Source organism: Podarcis vaucheri, assembly GCF_965113315.1.
Source record: "Podarcis vaucheri genome assembly, chromosome: 12".
Classification (NCBI taxonomy): domain Eukaryota; kingdom Metazoa; phylum Chordata; class Lepidosauria; order Squamata; family Lacertidae; genus Podarcis; species Podarcis vaucheri.
Genome location: NC_138750.1, coordinates 32,208,798 through 32,227,840, shown reverse-complemented (window position 1 = coordinate 32,227,840; position 19,043 = coordinate 32,208,798). Strand labels below are relative to the sequence as shown.

Sequence of the window (19,043 nt, the reverse complement as noted above, 5' to 3'; positions counted from 1 at the left end):
TACTGAGCTGGCCGTCTTGAGGCTGCCGCTGGAAGTCTTATGGACTGTCTGCCCCACGCTTGACTTCAGGACAAAGACATCCACCGAGACCCCTGTTAGCAGGATACCCTGAATACACCACTGGATCAATACTGGGTGATGCACCACTTCACCCCATGCTTAAAGACTAGGATTCCACCCTATGCCTTTAACCACCAAAAGTCGTTACGTTTTGCTAGGGGGAAGGCAAAACTTCTAGACTGGCCAATACAGGGAAATTCTTTCCTGGCTCTGAATACGGCAACCATTTTGAACCACAGGAAGGTCAGGAGATACACGGGAAGCAAAATAAGATTAAACTGCAAACAAAGGGAATAGAGTGTTGTTAATGCTGGCTGGGATTGGTTGGGAGTCCCAGAAGAATTGGAAAGCCGCCCATTGGCTAGGCTGCACTAATGCACATTTTGTAAAGGAATTCTAAACCTCCACCATTGTCACATTTTTGTATTGTAAGAAACATTTTTGGCAATCAAGGGCTTGGACCCACTGTTTCTATAAGTGGATTTCCACCCATGGAGCACTCCTATAGGGGGAAAAGGGCTAGGGAGATTATCTTCACTGACTTCTCTTTCAACCTGAAAAGGGTTGGGGACCCTAGAGTTCCCATAAGGAGAACAGGGAAAACTGGCAAAAATTGCCTCCCTTCCAGCGGGATCCTCTTTCTTTTCACTGAAGCGACACTCTGAATCCAACCCAAGAGGCTGCATTTGCAATATAAAATATACAGAAATGAAATGCTCAATTACTTACCTTTGCTCTATAAGGAATCCAATGGAGGTTAGTGTCAGGATAATGTAGCCAACTCTCATGAGAATAGTTACCTGTGATAACGTCTGTTAAACCAACAAGCAGACAAATTACTCATTTAGGTTAACTCTCTGGAGGAATATTGAATTCTAAACTTACCAGTGAGGCAGTCTGAACTTTCACTCTCAATTATATTACTTTGTTACTGTCTGCTTTCAGAGTAGTTTGATACTTTGAACCTTGCAACTAAAAATCGACTACAGATTCTCCATTCCCTCTTAATGTCATTATGTTTCAAGGCTGAAGGTTACAAAAATTGGATATTTTCTCCCAAATCGTTCTTCACACAATGTTAGCCTTGAAAATAACTCCTTCGCCGTTATTATTGTTTCCTCTCCTGAAATTATTTGAACCCTCAACGACCTGAACCAAAGAAGTAGACCTGTTTTCTAAATAAATACCATATCACATATCTGCTCCCCGCCCCCTGCAAACTGTTAATAGCATTACATCTTTGTATTTTCCAATCTTGGCTCCCTAGAGAGCAGTGGCAACTGAAAACACTATCCTATTAAAAGAGAAAAAGAAAAGAAAAACAGAAAAGAAAAGAAAAATGAAGCCAGTTTGATAATTTATCACAGTTTCAGCATGAGCTCACATTTATGCCTTTGCTTCTTAACAATTCAATATATTGACCTAGAATCAGTAGAGCATAAATATCTAATTTCAATGGAACATTTGTTGAGATAGATTCCATTCAATATAGATATAAAGATTCAGGACTTGAATTCTCAACAGAGATTAAGCAAATAGGGTAAGGTGACAGGGTTACTACTGGCTTAGGGCCCTGATGTATATGCAGTGGCACATTTTTCTCCCTCCCCAGTCAGACTAGGAACAGCAACGGCAGCAGTTTGCCAGCAAATAATGGTATAAGGATTATATCAAGGAAGGGAACAGAGACACACACAATTCTTTTGTAATTCCCTGATGTTTTCAGATAGGACTGCTCAGCTCATGACTTTGACAACGACATTTACATTAACTGGAGAGGGCCACACCAAAAGGTTACCTACACAATGATATTTTCTTACATTTTAACTCATTTGGTTAACACCCCTGTAACCCCATAGAATGCTCTTTTCTCTACAGACCACCACACAGTGGTCTTCAACCTTGGATTAGTAAGTGTAATTGGAATGTTGAGCTAAGCTCTTTGCATCTCTCTTCTGTTCAGAACAAAAGGGAGAGTGGAAGCAGTACATAGTTAAACTATGGGAGTCGCTCCCACAGGAGGCGGTGATGACCACCAACCTAGATGGGCTTTAAAAGAGGAATAGACAGACAAACAAACAAACAAACAAACAAACAAACAAATAAATAAATAAATAATACATTTTATTTATACTCCGCCCTTCCCGGTTTAAAAACTGGGCTCAGGGCAGCTAACAGCAAATATAAAACACTGATTAAAATGCGACTTAAAAACAGCATAAAACAGCATAAAATACAACATAAAATGAAGCATCAATATCAATAAAATTCAAGAATTCAGGGGTCATTTGAGGGGGGGGACCCCAGTCAGTAGGCATCAAATGATCACCAGGGCTAACTGGCCAAGTTGGTCCTACTAGGGCCAGCAAGGAAACCAGGGAAGAATTTAAATGTGGGGTCCCAGAAAGGGTTTCTTCATAGAAGATGAAAGGGGAAAAGGGAATAGAGGATCAGGCTAATTCAAACTGAAGGCCATGTGGAATAGCTTTGTCTTACAGGCCCTGTGGAAGGAGATCAAGTGCTGCAGGGCCCTAGTCTTGTGGGACAGAGCATTCCACCAGGTCGGAGCCATCACTGAAAAAGCCCTGGCCCTGGTGGAGGATAGTCTGGCTTCCTTAGGGCCCGGGACCTTTAAGCTATTATTATTCATGGACCTTAGGGTCCTTTGCGGGACACACCAGGAGAGGCCGTCCCGTAAGTACAAGGGAGGGAAATGATTATCAATGGCTGCTAGCTATGGTCTGCCTCCACAGCTGGAGGCAGCAGTGCTACTGAATGCCACTTGCTGGAAGGCACAGGAAGGGAGAGTGCATGAGGGTTTTGTCACAGGCATCTGGTTGGCCACTGTGAAAACAGGATGCTGGACTAGATGGGCCATTGGCGTGATCTAGCAGGCTCTTTTTAGGTTCTCACGTTAAGCAAGGAGAGCAAACAGCCTCTTGGGTTTCAGAGGTGCTGGTTTGCAGGAGCCACAGGAGGTACTGGCATCCATGGACAGCCACCACAGGTTTCATGGTTAGACCGTCTCCTCTCTCTCTTCTTTCTATAAAGCTCAAAGTGTATATTTTCCCATTTCTCTTTCTCTCTTTGCCTCCACCTAACCTTTTTCTCTGTTTCCACATGCCATCAATTTTTCTGAATCTCCCCATTTCTTACTCCCGCTTTGTTTTGCCACAAGTCTTTTTACCATGTTTCCATTTTTCCTATACATCCTGCAGCACTCTCTCTGCGTGCTTGTGCTTCAGTTTATGTTTTCCTTGTTCAGACTCAATCTCCGCTTCATTTCTGCTCCTCGCTTCCCATCAGCAGTTGGTGTCGTAGGGCAGAGCTGCAAATCCACCCTCATGGCACCAGAGTTGCTGCTGTTCAGCTGGAGACTGCTGCTGTGTGGATGAACAAGAGGGGATGTCAGACTGGCTCTGCCAGTGCCTTACCATCAACCCAGTCCTAGTAAACTGCAGCAACTCCAATGCCAGAAGAGCAGCTCTGCTTCATCACACTGACTGTTCTTCTTGCTGACTTTAGTAGCAACAGTATCCAAGGCTTTTATTTTCCCAGCAATTCACACAGTGATATCGTTTAATATGCTGCCTTTGATTTTTGTGCCACATCCAGTGCCATTCCACTAGAGGGCCCCCCAATCCTCGGTAAAAATCAGGAATCTTCACCTGTGGACATGCCACTTGTGCAAGAGTATCTAAGGAAACATGCCACAGAAAATAGGCTCTGCCGATTTCTCAATTTCTAATTCTGCCACATGTAAAATGAAGGGAAAAGATATATGAAAACAATAGCAGTTGCTTTTGATATTATTTTTAAGGAGGCACAGAATAACCAATCTATTGACCAAGGGTGATTCCACCCGAAACTTAAATACAGTGGTGCCTCGCAAGATGAAATTAATTCATTCTGCGAGGTTTTTCGTCTTGCGAATTTTTCGTCTTGCGAAGCACAGTTAGTGGGACATTCCCACGCTCTCCGGCCTGAGAGCGACGGTGGGGGCGCCGTCAGGCCCGCGGCTGCTTCGGCTGCTTTCTAGCCACTCCCTTGGCTAGTGGGTTTCACGAGGGCAGGGAAACCTTCCCCCTCCCGCCACAGCAGCAGCAGCAGCAGGCCTGGGCTGGCCAATGAAGAGGGATGCACCTGCAGAGCAGCTGAGCTGGTGCAATTCTCTGTGCCTCAACGCTGCTGCCGCCCCCGCCTCCACTCCGGCAAGGAGCTGCTGCAATGGAAGAGCCGCACAGGAGCGCATGCACTCCCGTCTGCTGCGGGGGCTCCACACAGAGGCATTGCAGCTAGATCGGATTCTGCCACGCCAGCCAATAGCGGCCGCCAACCTGATCTCAACTTGGTGCTGGTCCGCGCCGTTCTCCTGAGCCACCGACCACCTCGAATTGAGGTCATCAACTTCCAACCTCAGAGAGGCATTCTGAATCACGTGCTCGCTAATGGACTGCTTCCCTCCCTCAGGGACATGGCAATGGATTCAGTAGACTGGTGGATACTGGGGGGTGGGGGTGGGGATAGGTGGAGAATGACTTAATCCATAGCAGCAGCACATTTCAGGGGGGGAAAGGCTGATCGAAGAAGGCTGATCGCCGAAAATTGATGCTTTTGAATTATGGTGCTGGAGGAGACTCTTGAGAGTCCCATGGACTGCAAGAAGATCAAACCTATCCATTCTGAAGGAAATCAGCCCTGAGTGCTCACTGGAAGGACAGATCGTGAAGCTAAGGAAACAAACTTGCAAGACGTTTTCGTCTTGCGAAGCAAGCCCATAGGGAAATTCGTCTTGCGAAGCAACTCAAAAAACGAAAAACTCTTTCGTCTTGCGAGTGTTTCGTCTTGCGAGGTACCACTGTACATTTACCTTAAAAAAATTCAAAGAAGCATAAACTGCAGTGGAAGAGTCCTATACTGTTAGTCTTCATAGTAGAGTCTGAGATTTCTAATTCAGACTTCAGGGCTCAATAGTAGATGAAAATGCATGAAACTGTACTAGGAGCTTTCTGAGCTCAATAAAAAGTTTTCTGAAAGAATACCACAGCCTTCACAGTGATCCCTTCCCCTCAAAGGCATTTGAGGGAAGGATGCTGTTGGACAGGATTCTCAAATTTAATAGCAGTGAGAACTCCTTTTGTCCATGTTTGGAGAACACATCAAACCACAAGATCCAGGCTATTTCTGAGTGGGTTTTGTTTTACTGAAGAGTCAAAAGGCACCCCCAGGGATTTTTAACCAAAAGTTTTAACTCCTTTTAAACTAAGAAAACAGATTCACTGCCTTTAAAAAAACCAAAACACAATCTAACCAGTTTACAAGCCAACACACATTTCTTCCCAGGACAAACTATCAAATCACAGATTTACTGCTTCACTTCAAGATAGAGAGATACAAAAAAATGAGGAAATTTAATGTAACAGTACTTCACATTTTTATTGTTGTTGTTGTTTTCTCGAAAAGCATTTTGGCCAGTAGGCAAACCTCCCCAATAACTCGTGATTTTTTATAAAAAAAGAGAAACTTGTTCAAGTTAAATCTCAAGGTATAGCTTTTTCCCATGAAGCAAAAAAGATAATTTTAAGCTCAATTTTGGGAGGTGCTGCCGTGTTGTTTTTAATACATTGCTATGCTTTTTCATAATTTCTTGTATTGCTTTTTGTGGTTTTTATTGCTGTAAGGAACTATGTGGTCCTTTGGAAGGGCAGGTTACAACCTGAAAAAATACATTTACTAGAGAAGCTATCTACTTGTTTAAAACACAGAATAAAAGAGTACTGTGCTCAGCGCCCCCACCCCACCCCCGGCAATTCTTGTCTTGCCTCTTTCTCCCCAATGGCTTATTTCAGCTAGGAGTGCTGCATACAGCTAAAGAATGTGCTAGAACTGGCTCTGGACCTTAGTGGACTCTGGTTGCAGCCAGAGCCAAGATAATCACTTCCCTATCTAAAACCGAAATCCTGTGGCTAGTAAATTATGCAAACTCCCATTTAATGAAAGTAGAGTTACTCTGACCTGCAACCTAAGCAATAACGTTTTGGATTAAAGTAGAAGCAGATCTGAAAAAGTCCTGGGAAAAGAGAGGTACAGCAGCCCTGTGCAGTGGCTTGGTGACACATGGAGGGAGCGACAGAGATCATACTCTCTGTCCCCACTCCCAGGCTCCATGTGTTTATCTGAACAGCACCCATACATATATAACCAGCATACACATAGGCTTTGCTCAGACATTTTGATGAGCACATGGAGATCAGGATGGTGACAGCAGAGGCAATACCAATTGCTCTCCTCTGTGCATTAACTGATGTTTAGAAAGATCTCTCTCTCTCTTTTATTAAGATATAATCATTGCAACTGATTTAAGGATACTGTATTATCTCTCACTGGTGACCCATAAATCATGTTGTTTCAAGACACGGGATGAATAAATCCCATTGATAAATTGTTATTACTGTAAGCAGCATTTAGAGTTTTTAATATACATCAAAATACTTTGCAAATATGAAATCTCTCTTTCTCTCAGTAACAACACTGGAATGATACACTTTGTTGGCTTAAATAAATAATAATAAATGTTTCAGCTGCTAACCCTAACAGGGTGATTTGTGAGGATGTGTCATCCTTATTTATCCCATTACGATGCAAAAGGATATTGACACTGGGAAATAGTGAAACCTGTGATCTATGGAAGATCTGAACCAGGGAAATTTGGCTCACAGCTCATACTCTTAAGTCAATATACTAATTGAAATCTTAAATATAAGGATGTGTGATGTGAATAGCTCATACACACAATTTTTCAACTACAATATGTTTGCACATATATTCAGTCATGGAAGTCATTTGTAGATATTATCAAGAGCCTGCAAATTAAAGATATGTGAACATCTGACATCTTACACACTGTGCTCTGAAGATTGAATAGGCCAAGTGCTGTTGGGAGGGAAAGAGTTCAAGAAACAAGAAGCATGATATGGAGAAGGGGTGACAGTTAGATGGAGCAAAGAGATCTAGAAGTCAGGAGGCGCAGGAATAACCTGCATGTTTCTAGTTAATATCAAAGCAAAATACATGGTAGATGTATATAAATTTTAAACATATTGTGTTATATAAATATGCATTTATTACATATAGTTTTCTATTTACAATCTAATCGTACAGGAGACGCACACTAGAGTTGTTCCTGTATTTATGTTCCACATTTATATTTGAAATGTACAAACCACAAAGTGGAACTTGGCAGTTCTTGTGTTAATTTTCTAGGTGCTGCGCCAATGAAATAAAATAAACAACTTAGATCACTAATCTAAGCGTTTGCAAGTTGCAGTGGGAAAGGAATGTGACTGTTACACTTTAATGGCAGTGTAAGAATCCTCTGTCTCCAAACACAATACACATGAAGCATGAACATATAAAATAAACAAGAATTTATATACTGCAGTATTTGTATTTAACCAGGGGAAAGGGATGATCTCTGGAACCACAGCAGGATCCCCAATTATATATTAGGCACAGCTTTTGAAGTATGGTTATTGACAGAAACTGAACAAAAAACGGGATTTTTGTTGTGTCGAAAAGAGAGAAAGCTTTCAAATTTACATACTAATTCAAATAAACTTTAAATGATTCTGTGATTTTAAAGCAAAAGTACATCTCTCCTAAATATGATATCCCATAGCACCAGCATTTCCCTTTTCATGAGTGGAAGTTATGTTTACATCATTGCTTGGCAAAAACATTTCTTTTTCACCAGGTCTTTGGCTCTTAATTATCTGTGGCCTCAAGTGAGCGGAATGTTTTTAATCCTAACTTTAAAAAATGGGGTTGTCTTTTTATGTGCATTTCAAGGTTTGCCTTTGACTATTCATACAGTGCATATAACTTTGAATTACCATAGTAAAAAAAAAACGAAATCAATAAATTTTATAAATCAGGAAAGTAATAATAATGTTCTAAACTCTTGCAGCTTCCTTAACATACTAGATTGGATCCAGACAGGCATGCGGGTATTTCCTCTGAAGGAAGCTTCTGTGGATCCAGGCTACTGTTTTTAGAAATGCAGGAAGTTGCTTGATACTAGTCAACTTTATCCAGTATCGCTGATACTACCTGGCAGCTGCTTTCAGGATTCTAGGCAGCTCTCTCTCAAAGGCCTACCTGGAGATGCCACAGACTGACCCTGGAACATTTCGGTTGCACAGCATGTGCTTTACCACTGACCTATAGCCCACACACATTTAAATTTGGTAGAGTATTCGTACAAAAATTAAATCCAGGTTTTAAAATGCATTTGCATACAAATTGCTAGTTTGAAAAAATGGACTGGTATCAAGAAATGGGACAGGGAAATATAAAAGATTTGGAGCAGATGTGTTTAGATCCAAAGGCTTCTATGTGGAAGGAAACTAAAGACAGGAAGTCAGGCAAAAGGGTAAGTTGTATTATCCCAGTGTTGTGGAAAATATGAGCCAAATGTAAAAATTACTTAGGCCTGCCACAATTCCCAATGGCCTCAGTATTATTTGATCCTCAAATTAATAAAAATTATTTTTTTTAAAAAAATGATGTTCATCAACTGGCAGCAAGCAGGGTTAACTAAATATATTGACTAGCTTAAGGACAACCATGTTAAACAACTTGCCCTTATGATGGAAACAATTTTTTTTTTCATATTTGAATATTTCCAGTTAAGGGATTTTTAAAATAACTGGCTGAACCTTCAAAGGGCTGCATTAAGAAAATGATTATTATTTTTTGAAATATTAATATAGGGGAAAAAGAGCGAAGGTTGTCAAAAAAGCTGTCTCTTATTCCATTTTATTTTATGGTGATGGAGAAATGAGACCCTAGCAATACTCAAAGATGGAAAGAAATGATAGGATGACAAATTCAAAAGACTAAATGGAAATAAAAAAATAAGATTCCGTTCTGGTTGCTGTTGCCAACTCCTTCTTTCCCAATAGTCCCAGGCTACAGATCGAAATCTCGCTCAACTCTTGCATTAAAATCACCCAGGATGATAATTTGATCTTCCTTAGGCATCTCTGATAGGATGGTATCCAGCTGAGAGTAAAATTTTTCTTTAATGTCTTCATTGGCATCCAGTGTTGGTGCATAAATGCTTATAATAGTAACCTGTTGGTTTTTGGTGAGCTTTATTTGAAGGCTTGAGAATCGCTCATTAATGCTGGTAGGGACTTATGACAGATCATATATGACAGATGGTCATCCAACCTCTGCTTAAAAACCTCCAAGGAACGACAGCTCTTATGGTCAGAAAGTTCTTCCTGATATTTAGTTGGAATCTTTGAAGATGAGAAAGTACGATTGGTACTTACCTGAAGCATAGATCTATAAGGCATCATGGGGTCACTATGTTGGGCTATGACTCCACCGTAATCAGGAGCGAAGACTCTTTTGGAAGGTGTTCAGCTCCCAATCAGTTCTGCCGACTTGCCAAGTTCAAACAGTCATAGGAGTTTCAAGGCGTAAGAAAATACTAGTTTCCCTATAAACTGGCAGCCTATCGAATGGCCAATACGGCCAGAAACATGAATGGAACAAAACCGGAATAAAATTATACTGTGGTCCATATTAGGAAGAGGCCCCAGTAACCCCATGATGTCATATAGACCTACACTTCAGCTAAGTATCAATCATACTATTTCCTATTGGCAGTGATGCCTTGACTGCATGCACCTGTTCCCAGCTGGAAAGAGGCATGCACAGCCAACATTTTATTTAACCCCATATGCATTGATGAGAGTGGTTTGCGGAAGATGGCTTCACAGGCCAAACTGGACCCACTGGTGGGCCAGGATTGGCCTATAGGTAGAGGTTCTTTCTCCCGGTCTATAGAGTTATGAATAGTTTTATTTAACCTCATGGATTTATCTACGTTGCAGTGTTATAATAAAAGACAGTGATTTTTAAAAATACAACATAGTTGAGAAATTTTCAAGCCAACCAACTGATACTTAGTGTTGCATTAGGGAAACAAATTGGAGGTGTGAAAATGAATTTGGGAAAACAATAAAACTGGCCAGAGTGAACATTAAGGTACAAAGCTGTAACTGTCTCAGACACCAACAGCCAAATGCACCTCTCACTAATACGTAAATCAACCAAATTCTTTTTGCTGGGGTTCAGGTTAAACCTCTTAGTGAAAGAATGATCTAACCAAATGTTTTCTTATGGGAAAAAAGTTTCTTTTGTTATTTCTTATCTCCTACAAGTAAATAATTCCAGACTGAGAAAACAAAGCTAATGCATTAAAACTTTGTGTATACATGTATATCAGACCAAACATAATAATTTGAGAATAATTCTGCACAACCTCAAGTGCATTATTGCTATTATGGAATGGAACATATGTCTAAAAATGAGGAAAACAGTTGTGTCTATTTATGGATCAATGCCACATTTGTGACATAGCCAAGTAAAAAAGGTTCCAGTTCTGTCTATGGGCATTTCATAACTCTGTGTAGTGGAAAATTGATATTGAAGTTAAATGCCAAGTTATATTATTCACATAAATGCTTTCTTCTTATGATAGTTCCTTCTGGAGTTTTAGAGTGCTCCTGAAGCTCAGCCTTCTGTTTAGCTTGACTTTCTGTATCATGCCAAGGATCTGGGTCTTGAAACAAGAACTTTTATGCAGTCCATTGTGGGAACTGTGGGGTTTTTTTACACTGTTTAAAGAATGAGTAAAGGATTACAACAGAAGATGGGGGCAATGTCAGGATGGAGCTATCAGTAAAAATGAGAACTCTCTTACCACATTAAAATTATGTTCACATTAAGATAGGATAAATCCATCTTGACCCACAAAACAGGTAAGCATAAAAATAACTATACTATCCACCAGTGTTTTCAGTTTCATGCATCCAGTTTTAACAGAAATATACTTTATTTTCACTGTATCTGCACCATCTTCAAGTATCATGAAACAGCTTATTTAAATAAGTGTAAATTATACTTACATATTTTGTAGCAATGAAATCAATGTAAAATCCCAGCATTAAGACGAAATGCGTAACTACATAGACACAAAGGTAGCTTGGTAATGTGGGGCTGTAGGGAACTTCCTTTCCAGTAACCTACATTAAAAACAAAACAAAACAAACAAACAAATCAGAGTCTTTATTCAATCACAAATTAACTTGTCTTCCATTTTTGCATTTAGTAGTTGAAATTCACTATTCGTCATGTTTTATTGTTATTTTATTTTAAATAGAAGTGCAGCTGAAACCTTTAATCCGTACAAATGATTTATTTTATAGGCCAGAGTGGGGAACCTGTTGCTATCCAAATGTTGCTGGACTACAATTCCTATCATCTTTGACTATCGGCAATGCTGGGTGTGACTGATGGAAACTGGAATTCAGTAGCATCTAGAGGGTCATTTTTCCCCATTGTTCTTTAACGGAATGCAATATTTGCACACGTAGCCCATTAGGTTCTACTCTCCCTTTCCCTCACTTTTTGGTAACATATTTATTTTCCATATAACAAATATACATTTCAACCTTCTACTTTACAAAAAATGTATTTATCCTTCCCCTGGGTGTTGGTCAGTTGGCACCATGCCCAGGTAATGCCCCCTGCATACCTGCCACCACTGGCCAATTTGGTGGCAGGGGTACGATCCAGTCAGCAATAGGCTGGTTCATAGGGGAGATACGGTGCCTGCCTGCAAAGCCACCAGCCCAAGGAGGACAAACCGACTTTCCATGAAGATCAGAATCACTTGTGCAATCAAGTGCTTAGAAAGAGATTGTACACAAGGGGTTGAAGGAGCTTTTAGTAAGGCTGAAAGGGCTTTGCGCTGTGTTGATGGACTAAACTGTTGGGCTGCTGCTTGAACCAAAGGCAGGGACCTAAAACTGAAGAGCTTCCAGGAGCACAGTTGAAAGTTCCTAGGAGCTGACTAAGGTCTTGCCTTGAGCATGAGGTGGTGCTAATCCTACCTGGGTGCAGTATGCCAAAATGGGAGATCCATTTTTTTATTTTTCACTCAGTTGGGTTTAAGGAGTGTCCCTGTGTAAGTTTGCTCAGGAACCTGCTTCTATCCCACAAATATGTGGCTTGCCTTTAGGTAAGCATGCAGAAGACTGAACCCTTTTGAAAACATAATTTACAGAACCAAGAAGTGAAATTCATGCTATACTTACCTCTGGGATGTCCTCCATAAGACCAAGTCTTGGCTTGCCTGGCCCCCATCCTGGGCCCTTGAACAGGACAGAAAGCTTATTGCAGAATCCAGGAGTATTCCAAAATGTTTTCCATATATAAATACAATGATGGAACTGTAATGATAAAATAATCAGTGTGACATTTCTGTGCAGGGGCACTTTCTTCTGTTAATGAGAATACTTGAAGCTTAACATTCCCCACCCTGCTAGAGGCTGATGAAAACTAGTTTATTCATATGTATGTCAATGAACCAAAAACAATCAAATAAAAGCAAAGGAGTAATAGGAAACACACTGAATTCAACCCATGAAATCAAATGTAATATTAAAGCATACAAGCAGGTTAGAAAAACAGATTGACTACCTGAATCTTGAGAAGTTCGAAGCTGTTAATTGGATGTGTTAGGCCATATACAACTTTATCATTTTCTGCAGCAAATGTCCCTGCAGGGAAGGGAAAAAAAGTTGAGAATAAAATCGCCGCTTGCAAAGCTAATGTTAAGAAAAATAATTAACTACACTTACCAAAAATCCTGTCCCAAATAATCAGTGTGCCACCATAGTTCTTATCAATGCAGTATGGATTTCTTCCTATTTGGGGGGAAATGTTGCAACCAACTTTGTCAATGCCTTTGAAGAATACATTGTGTTTTATCAAATTTTTTTTTTTAAATAAGCTTCTAGGAATACATTTCCTCATAAACAAATTATAACACAGCCATGATTCTGAGCATTTCTTTAAAACCTCTTGCGTCATTTCCCTTCTAATAACATTTCTCTGGGTTATATACTGCAAGCTGCTTAAGACATTTTTCAAACATGCTTACAAAAATAATAGAAATACATTTGGAGTTACTTTTTGATACATTTTTGAAAAAAACTGTTTAGTGTTGCACTGTAAAAAATTATTTAAGCTGTTTTGTAAGATTTATGGTGAGTTAAATAAGGGGCGAGATATTTCCTTTATTTTTCTTCAGTCTTTGAAGCAGGAAATGTTTTGGAAAGTAACAAAATGGCTATTCACATACCATTTAATAAAATGGAGTGGCTTTCTGAAATGCCTTTATATATTATTAATCAAATATTAAACGTTCAAGATACAACTCAACATCACAAAATATGGTGTTACAATAACACTGACATTGTCACATGCGGTTAGGGCTGAGGAACAAGAGAAGAATTTGAGTACAAGCTTGTTGATATATTTATGGCAGAAGTTAATGGGGCACAAACATCTAAGTAATATCAAGGATAACCCTGACTTCCTGTGTGAGATGTAAAAATACAAGTGGGGGTGGGAATCTAAAATGTTATAGAATTGCTATTAAGACAGTAATAGAAAAATTCTCATTTACAACTGCTCCTGCCATTCCGTTCCTTCATTTAAAACAACATTTTAAAAAATAATACAAACATGAACACAGAACTAATATTGCCTACCATGATGTACTCTGTGATGACTAGGTGTGTTGAGAATAAACTCCAAAGGGCCGAGATTCTTAATAACCTTGGAAAAAACAATGATCTTGTTAACAAAAAGAAAAAGAAAAAGACAATGCCACAGGAGAAATTCAGAACAGAGGGATAATTTGGATGTCAATGGCCATCTTGAACAAAATATTCATAAGAGAAGATGAGAAAGCTGCTATGATGTGTAAGATTCACTGAGGACAACCTTTATTCACACAAGTCAGGGTTTTGTCATATTATTGCACTTTTATCTTACATTTTTATCCCATCCTATTCTAAAGAGAGCGAAGTACAATGTATGTGTGACCCAAACCATTTTAACCACACAATGACCCTGTAAGGAAGGAGTGGGTAATTTTTTCACCAGGCTGTAGGCCACACATTCCCTTTAGGGCAACCTCCCAAGGGCCACTTGCCAGTGGTGGGCAAGGCAACAAATGTAAAGTTTGCCTTTGTACAGTAGATTAGTTTCTGTGCACATGCCTCACTATCCTCTACCTAGAGAAGAGGCTTATCAGAGTTCGATGACACATTCCAGCCATGCAGAAATATTTGTGGTATAAAGCAGAGCTGGAGAGGGGTGTGGCCAGGGGGCAGCTTTGAGGGCCAGGTAGAAAAGACTGGATGGCTGTATTTCGCATCTGAACAATAGATTCCCCATCCCTGCTGTATGGTAAACTAGGCTGAGGGATGGCAACTTGTCCAAGGTAATCCAGCAAGCTTCTTGGCTGAGTGAGAAGCTGCATCTCCCTGGCCCTAGGTCATTTCTTAACCACTGCAAGAGTCTCCACTGCTCTCACATTTTCAGTTTATGTTCAGTGTCAGACATGCTCACAAACCCAACACACACACACACACACACACACACACAAAACATAGAAACAAAGGACTCCTTTGAAAACTATCACCTTGATAAAAGGAAATAATAAGAATGTGATCATTTCCATCATGAATGGAACTTTTTATCTCAAAGATATACTTTAATGCAGCAGAAGAGATGTTTTATACATGGTTTTTTATTTTTCTCTAATTTGAAGATGTGACCAGTAATTTCTAAATGCAATTTGCTCCATCAGTAAAGAAGCTATATAGTACAAACTGAAAGCAGTACAGACACTTGCTCATTTTTCCAGATGCATCTTAGTTGTGCACATATTATATATGTTGAATGAATAAGCTTATTTAGACAACAGATTAGTATAAAATGACTCCAAAAAGACTGACAATAGAATGCAGACTATTATTTTTTATTCTAAACCAAAAAAGCACAAGCATTCACATTTGAATTCCACAAAAACTGTCAGCAAATATCTCCAAGCCCCAAAAGGCCACCTAAGAGTAATAAAAATGTTAATATTTCAGGTTAGCTCAACTTTCATCATTTGTCCAGCAAGAGAGTTCTACAGCTATAAACAAGGTGACATCTAGTTAGATTCACTGTACAGTCCCATAAAAGTCTACTCAGAATTAAGTCATATTGCATTCAACCAGGCATACTCTCAGGTAAGTGAGAACAAGATTGAAGCCATGATAAAATAATAGAGGCATTCCTTGATTCACTGTGGTTTCTCTAAAAGACCACACCTAACCTTCAACCGCTTAGTTTTGGTTTGTTTTTAAAATAAATATTGAAATAGTTTTGTAAAAATATATCATATTTGGGTTCCCAACATGAGGAGTACTATGAACCAAGTTATATGTTTTGGGTAAGCTTAGAAGTGGGCTAGAACTGCACATTTTGATCTAAGTAGATGTTTTTTAATGATTTTTTTTCCATCCCTGCTAACATCACTGCTTGCAATATTAATCCTTTGAAGAGGGTCATATTATGTTCTGGCCCTAATCCAGAGATTTTCATGCATAGCAGTGGGCTGCAGTTCATTGCCAACGAACAAAATTTTGATGCTGTCAGCCCTGACCACCTGCTGGAGGTGGTGGTGGTGGTTGGGAAAGCTGGAATCCATCCCACCCAAACAGGTGACTGATACTGTCAGAACTGAAAATGCTGAACATCTGTTTGGCAGTGCTCTCACACACCCTTGGGTGAAGGATATGCATCCTCTCCCCACAGCAGCACCATCTTGCATTTGCAAGGTAGTCTCCATAACGGACAGATGTGTTCAGATGTTTCTTCCCATTTACAAGTCACTTGTTGCTGCACTGGGACTATGGTGTGCACTGTATTCCTCTGATATCCCCAATCCATAAAAAGGTAAAGGAAATGTAATACTAATCCTTTGAAACTCAAATAGTAACAATGAGCTATTTATCAACTTTAAAACTTACAATTCCAAAAGCTACAAAAGTTTATCATAGAATCTTCAGTCATGAATACTCCTGTAGTAACTACCAGTATTGCACTACATATACTGTATGTCAAGTCCAAGGCATTTATGTGTATACTTTATTTAAGTCATATTTTATAAAAAGACAAATGAAATCAATGCAAAATAAACTTGCTTCTTTGAAATAGCAAAGCTAGCTTTATGGGGATAGAAAAATTGCGGCATCTTTTGTGGCATGTTTGCTGTCTCAAAGTCATGTCAACACATGAGGAAATCTTTACTACTTTCTATCTGTAGACTTGAATACTGTTCTTGTTTAAATAATGATAATCAGTCATGACTTGAAATCTAAGGCAAATGTCACATTTTGTGGCCAACTCCTCTAGTCACCACTGGAAAGTGAATCCTTAGTTCTGCTGTTTTGCAAAATGTACACAGGTCACTTGAATAAAGATCCCACTTCTTGGATTGTGGAGGAGAAGGTTTATCAATGAAGATCCAGAACAAATGGGGTACATCAGTTACAGTGAAGGTGTGAGAACCATGGCAGCACATCTCCTAGTTTCATTTTGATAGAATAATACTTCTGATAGAATAACTCTAATAGTAGAGTTAGAAGGGACCCTGAGGGTCATCTTCTGGCGGTTCCCTCACTGCGAGAAGCAAAGCTACAGGGAACCAGGCAGAGGGCCTTCTCAGTAGTGGCGCCCACCCTGTGGAACGCCCTCCCATCAGATGTCAAAGAGATAAACAACTACCTGACATTTAGAAGACATTTGAAGGCAGCCCTGTTCAGGGAAGTTTTTAATGTGTGACATTTTAATGTATTTTTAATCTTTGTTGGAAGCTGCCCAAAGTGGCTGGGGAAACCCAGCCAGATGGGCGGGGTACAAATAAATTATTATTATTATTATTATTATTATTATTATTATTATTATTATTATTATTATTATCATCCAGCCCAGCCCCTTGCATTGCAGGAATCTCAACTAGATCATAATTGACACATGGTCATACAACCTCTGCTAAAAAAACCTCTTGTTGGAGTCTGTTCCACCGTCGAACAGCTCTTACTGTAAGAAAGTTATTCCTGATGTTTAGGTGGAATCTCCTTTCTTGTAACTTGAAGCCACTGATTAGGATCCTAGCGTCTGGAGCAGACGAAAACAAGCTTGGTCCATCTTCCATGTGATAAGCCTTTTAGATATCTGATGAAGGCTATCGCATTTCCTCTCAATCTCTTTACCAGGCTAAAGATACCCAATTCCCTCGTTTCTCATAAGGCTTGGTTTCCAGACCCTTTATCATCTGGGTTGCCCTTCTTCGCAATACATTGACACTTGTCAATATCCTTCTTAAATTGTGGTGCCCAGAACATGGGTTAGATAAGAGGAGTCTATGTTGCACCTCTTATACTGCCAACAGTCTAACTTTACTGGGCCTGAATAATACACTGATGCTTCAACAGCCCACCTGCATATGGTAAAGAAAACCCATGCTACTCTTGGCTGCATATGTAAAGTAGCTACGACGCTACCTGTGATGCATGTTATTATCTAAACTTTGGTTCTTCATAAGACATCTGTAGCCTGCCATGTAACCAACAACGGAACTGTTCAGGAACTTAACACATAAAAACAAATGAAAATGCCAGGTGGGGGTTAGGGCCATGGTCTGCTGTATTCGGTTGAACTGAACCAACTATTTTGTTCTCCCTTAATATTAAATACTACTACACCAAAGTCAAGGTGATTAAAAAAAACAACCCTTTGGAATATGAATCCATATTTGAGACCATCTGGCAAGGAAACATAAAAATAAAAGCATGCTTTGCTTTTTCTACTGAAGTTGTTGTGTTAATTCAAGACAACCCACCCATGTATTTATACAGATGGGCATGGTGGCCATATCTGTCATGTGAATTCTCTACAGGGAAGCTGGGGAAAGGCAGAACCCCTAGGATATGCACTCGTCTGCCCGCCTTAGCACTTTGAATTTTTCGGCAAACCCTGATTTATTCATCGCCAACTGTTTTCCTATCTGATTAGGCAGTTTTCTACTCCAGTTAGCATGTAATATGGAGGTTTCCAAATTTCCACATTGAGAAGTGAAACAATAATATTTTTGGTTTCGAACTAAAACAAGCTAAAGGAATCAGGCCTGTAGGGATCATAAAGCAATTGGGGGGGGGGGGCTGAATTTCTGATATAACTGCACTATAGGAATGAAGAAGTGAAAGCCTAGCTTTAACGGACTGTCAAGCTTAGAAACTGTTTATATAATAAATACAAGGGTTTCAAGAAATCTGTTTATAATAAATTATCTTGAAGGCAGAATGTTGTCACTCAATCCCCCCCCACACATTTCACCAATAATTTTCAGTTAAAGGTTCTACTTCCCATTGGACAAGCTCAAAGCTTTTCTTTAGACAGGTGATACATAACTAGATATGGATTTTAATTGAATAAAAAACAAACCTTTCAACATACTTGGTGGGGAAAGTGTGCAATTATAAAGAAACTGAATTAGAACTATTTTAAACTAATCAATGGCTTTTAGAAAGAAATAGGCATGTTTCATTAGCATTTCGAACCTAATTATATAAAGAACACATTCCTTCAGGATTATTTTATTCACAGTTTGTCACGGCCAAATTATTAAACCTGGCAGGGAGATTGTGGGTGGGTGGAGGAGTATTGTGATTGACAGGTCTAGCTTGTAATCACAGGGAAGGATTTTATTAGCATTCTCCAAACCCAGTGCTTTAGGGAATGGAGCAGCTTTGTGAAAGTGAAGCTTTTATATTTAAACTTAAGGAGGCTGCTAGAGGAGGGGAGAAGGTGCTGAGGGACAGCTCCATTGTGATCAAAAGGTCACGTTTACAATCCGAGGGAATTATTTCAACTAGAAAGTGAATTCCTTCATTTATTCACACACACCCAATCAACTATTTACATGCATAGCAGTGGGCTGAAGTTCAATTAACAAAATTTTGATGCTTGAGCAATGACCACAAAAATTAGTTCAGACCACG

The 19,043-nt window shown here is 39.6% G+C and overlaps 1 protein-coding gene across 2 annotated transcripts in view; it reads right to left on the bottom strand.

The window, feature by feature from the left end:
* Positions 1 to 19,043, bottom strand: part of AGMO (alkylglycerol monooxygenase) — a 135,244-nt gene that overhangs the window by 50,585 nt on the left and 65,616 nt on the right. For both annotated transcript variants that reach the window (XM_082193962.1, XM_082193963.1), the window contains exons 6-11: positions 13,695 to 13,761; positions 12,780 to 12,845; positions 12,619 to 12,698; positions 12,234 to 12,368; positions 11,043 to 11,159; positions 790 to 872 (exon numbers count right to left, since the gene is read on the bottom strand). In XM_082193962.1, the coding sequence (XP_082050088.1) occupies positions 790 to 872; positions 11,043 to 11,159; positions 12,234 to 12,368; positions 12,619 to 12,698; positions 12,780 to 12,845; positions 13,695 to 13,761 (548 nt within the window). The remainder of the gene's footprint in view (positions 1 to 789; positions 873 to 11,042; positions 11,160 to 12,233; positions 12,369 to 12,618; positions 12,699 to 12,779; positions 12,846 to 13,694; positions 13,762 to 19,043) is intronic.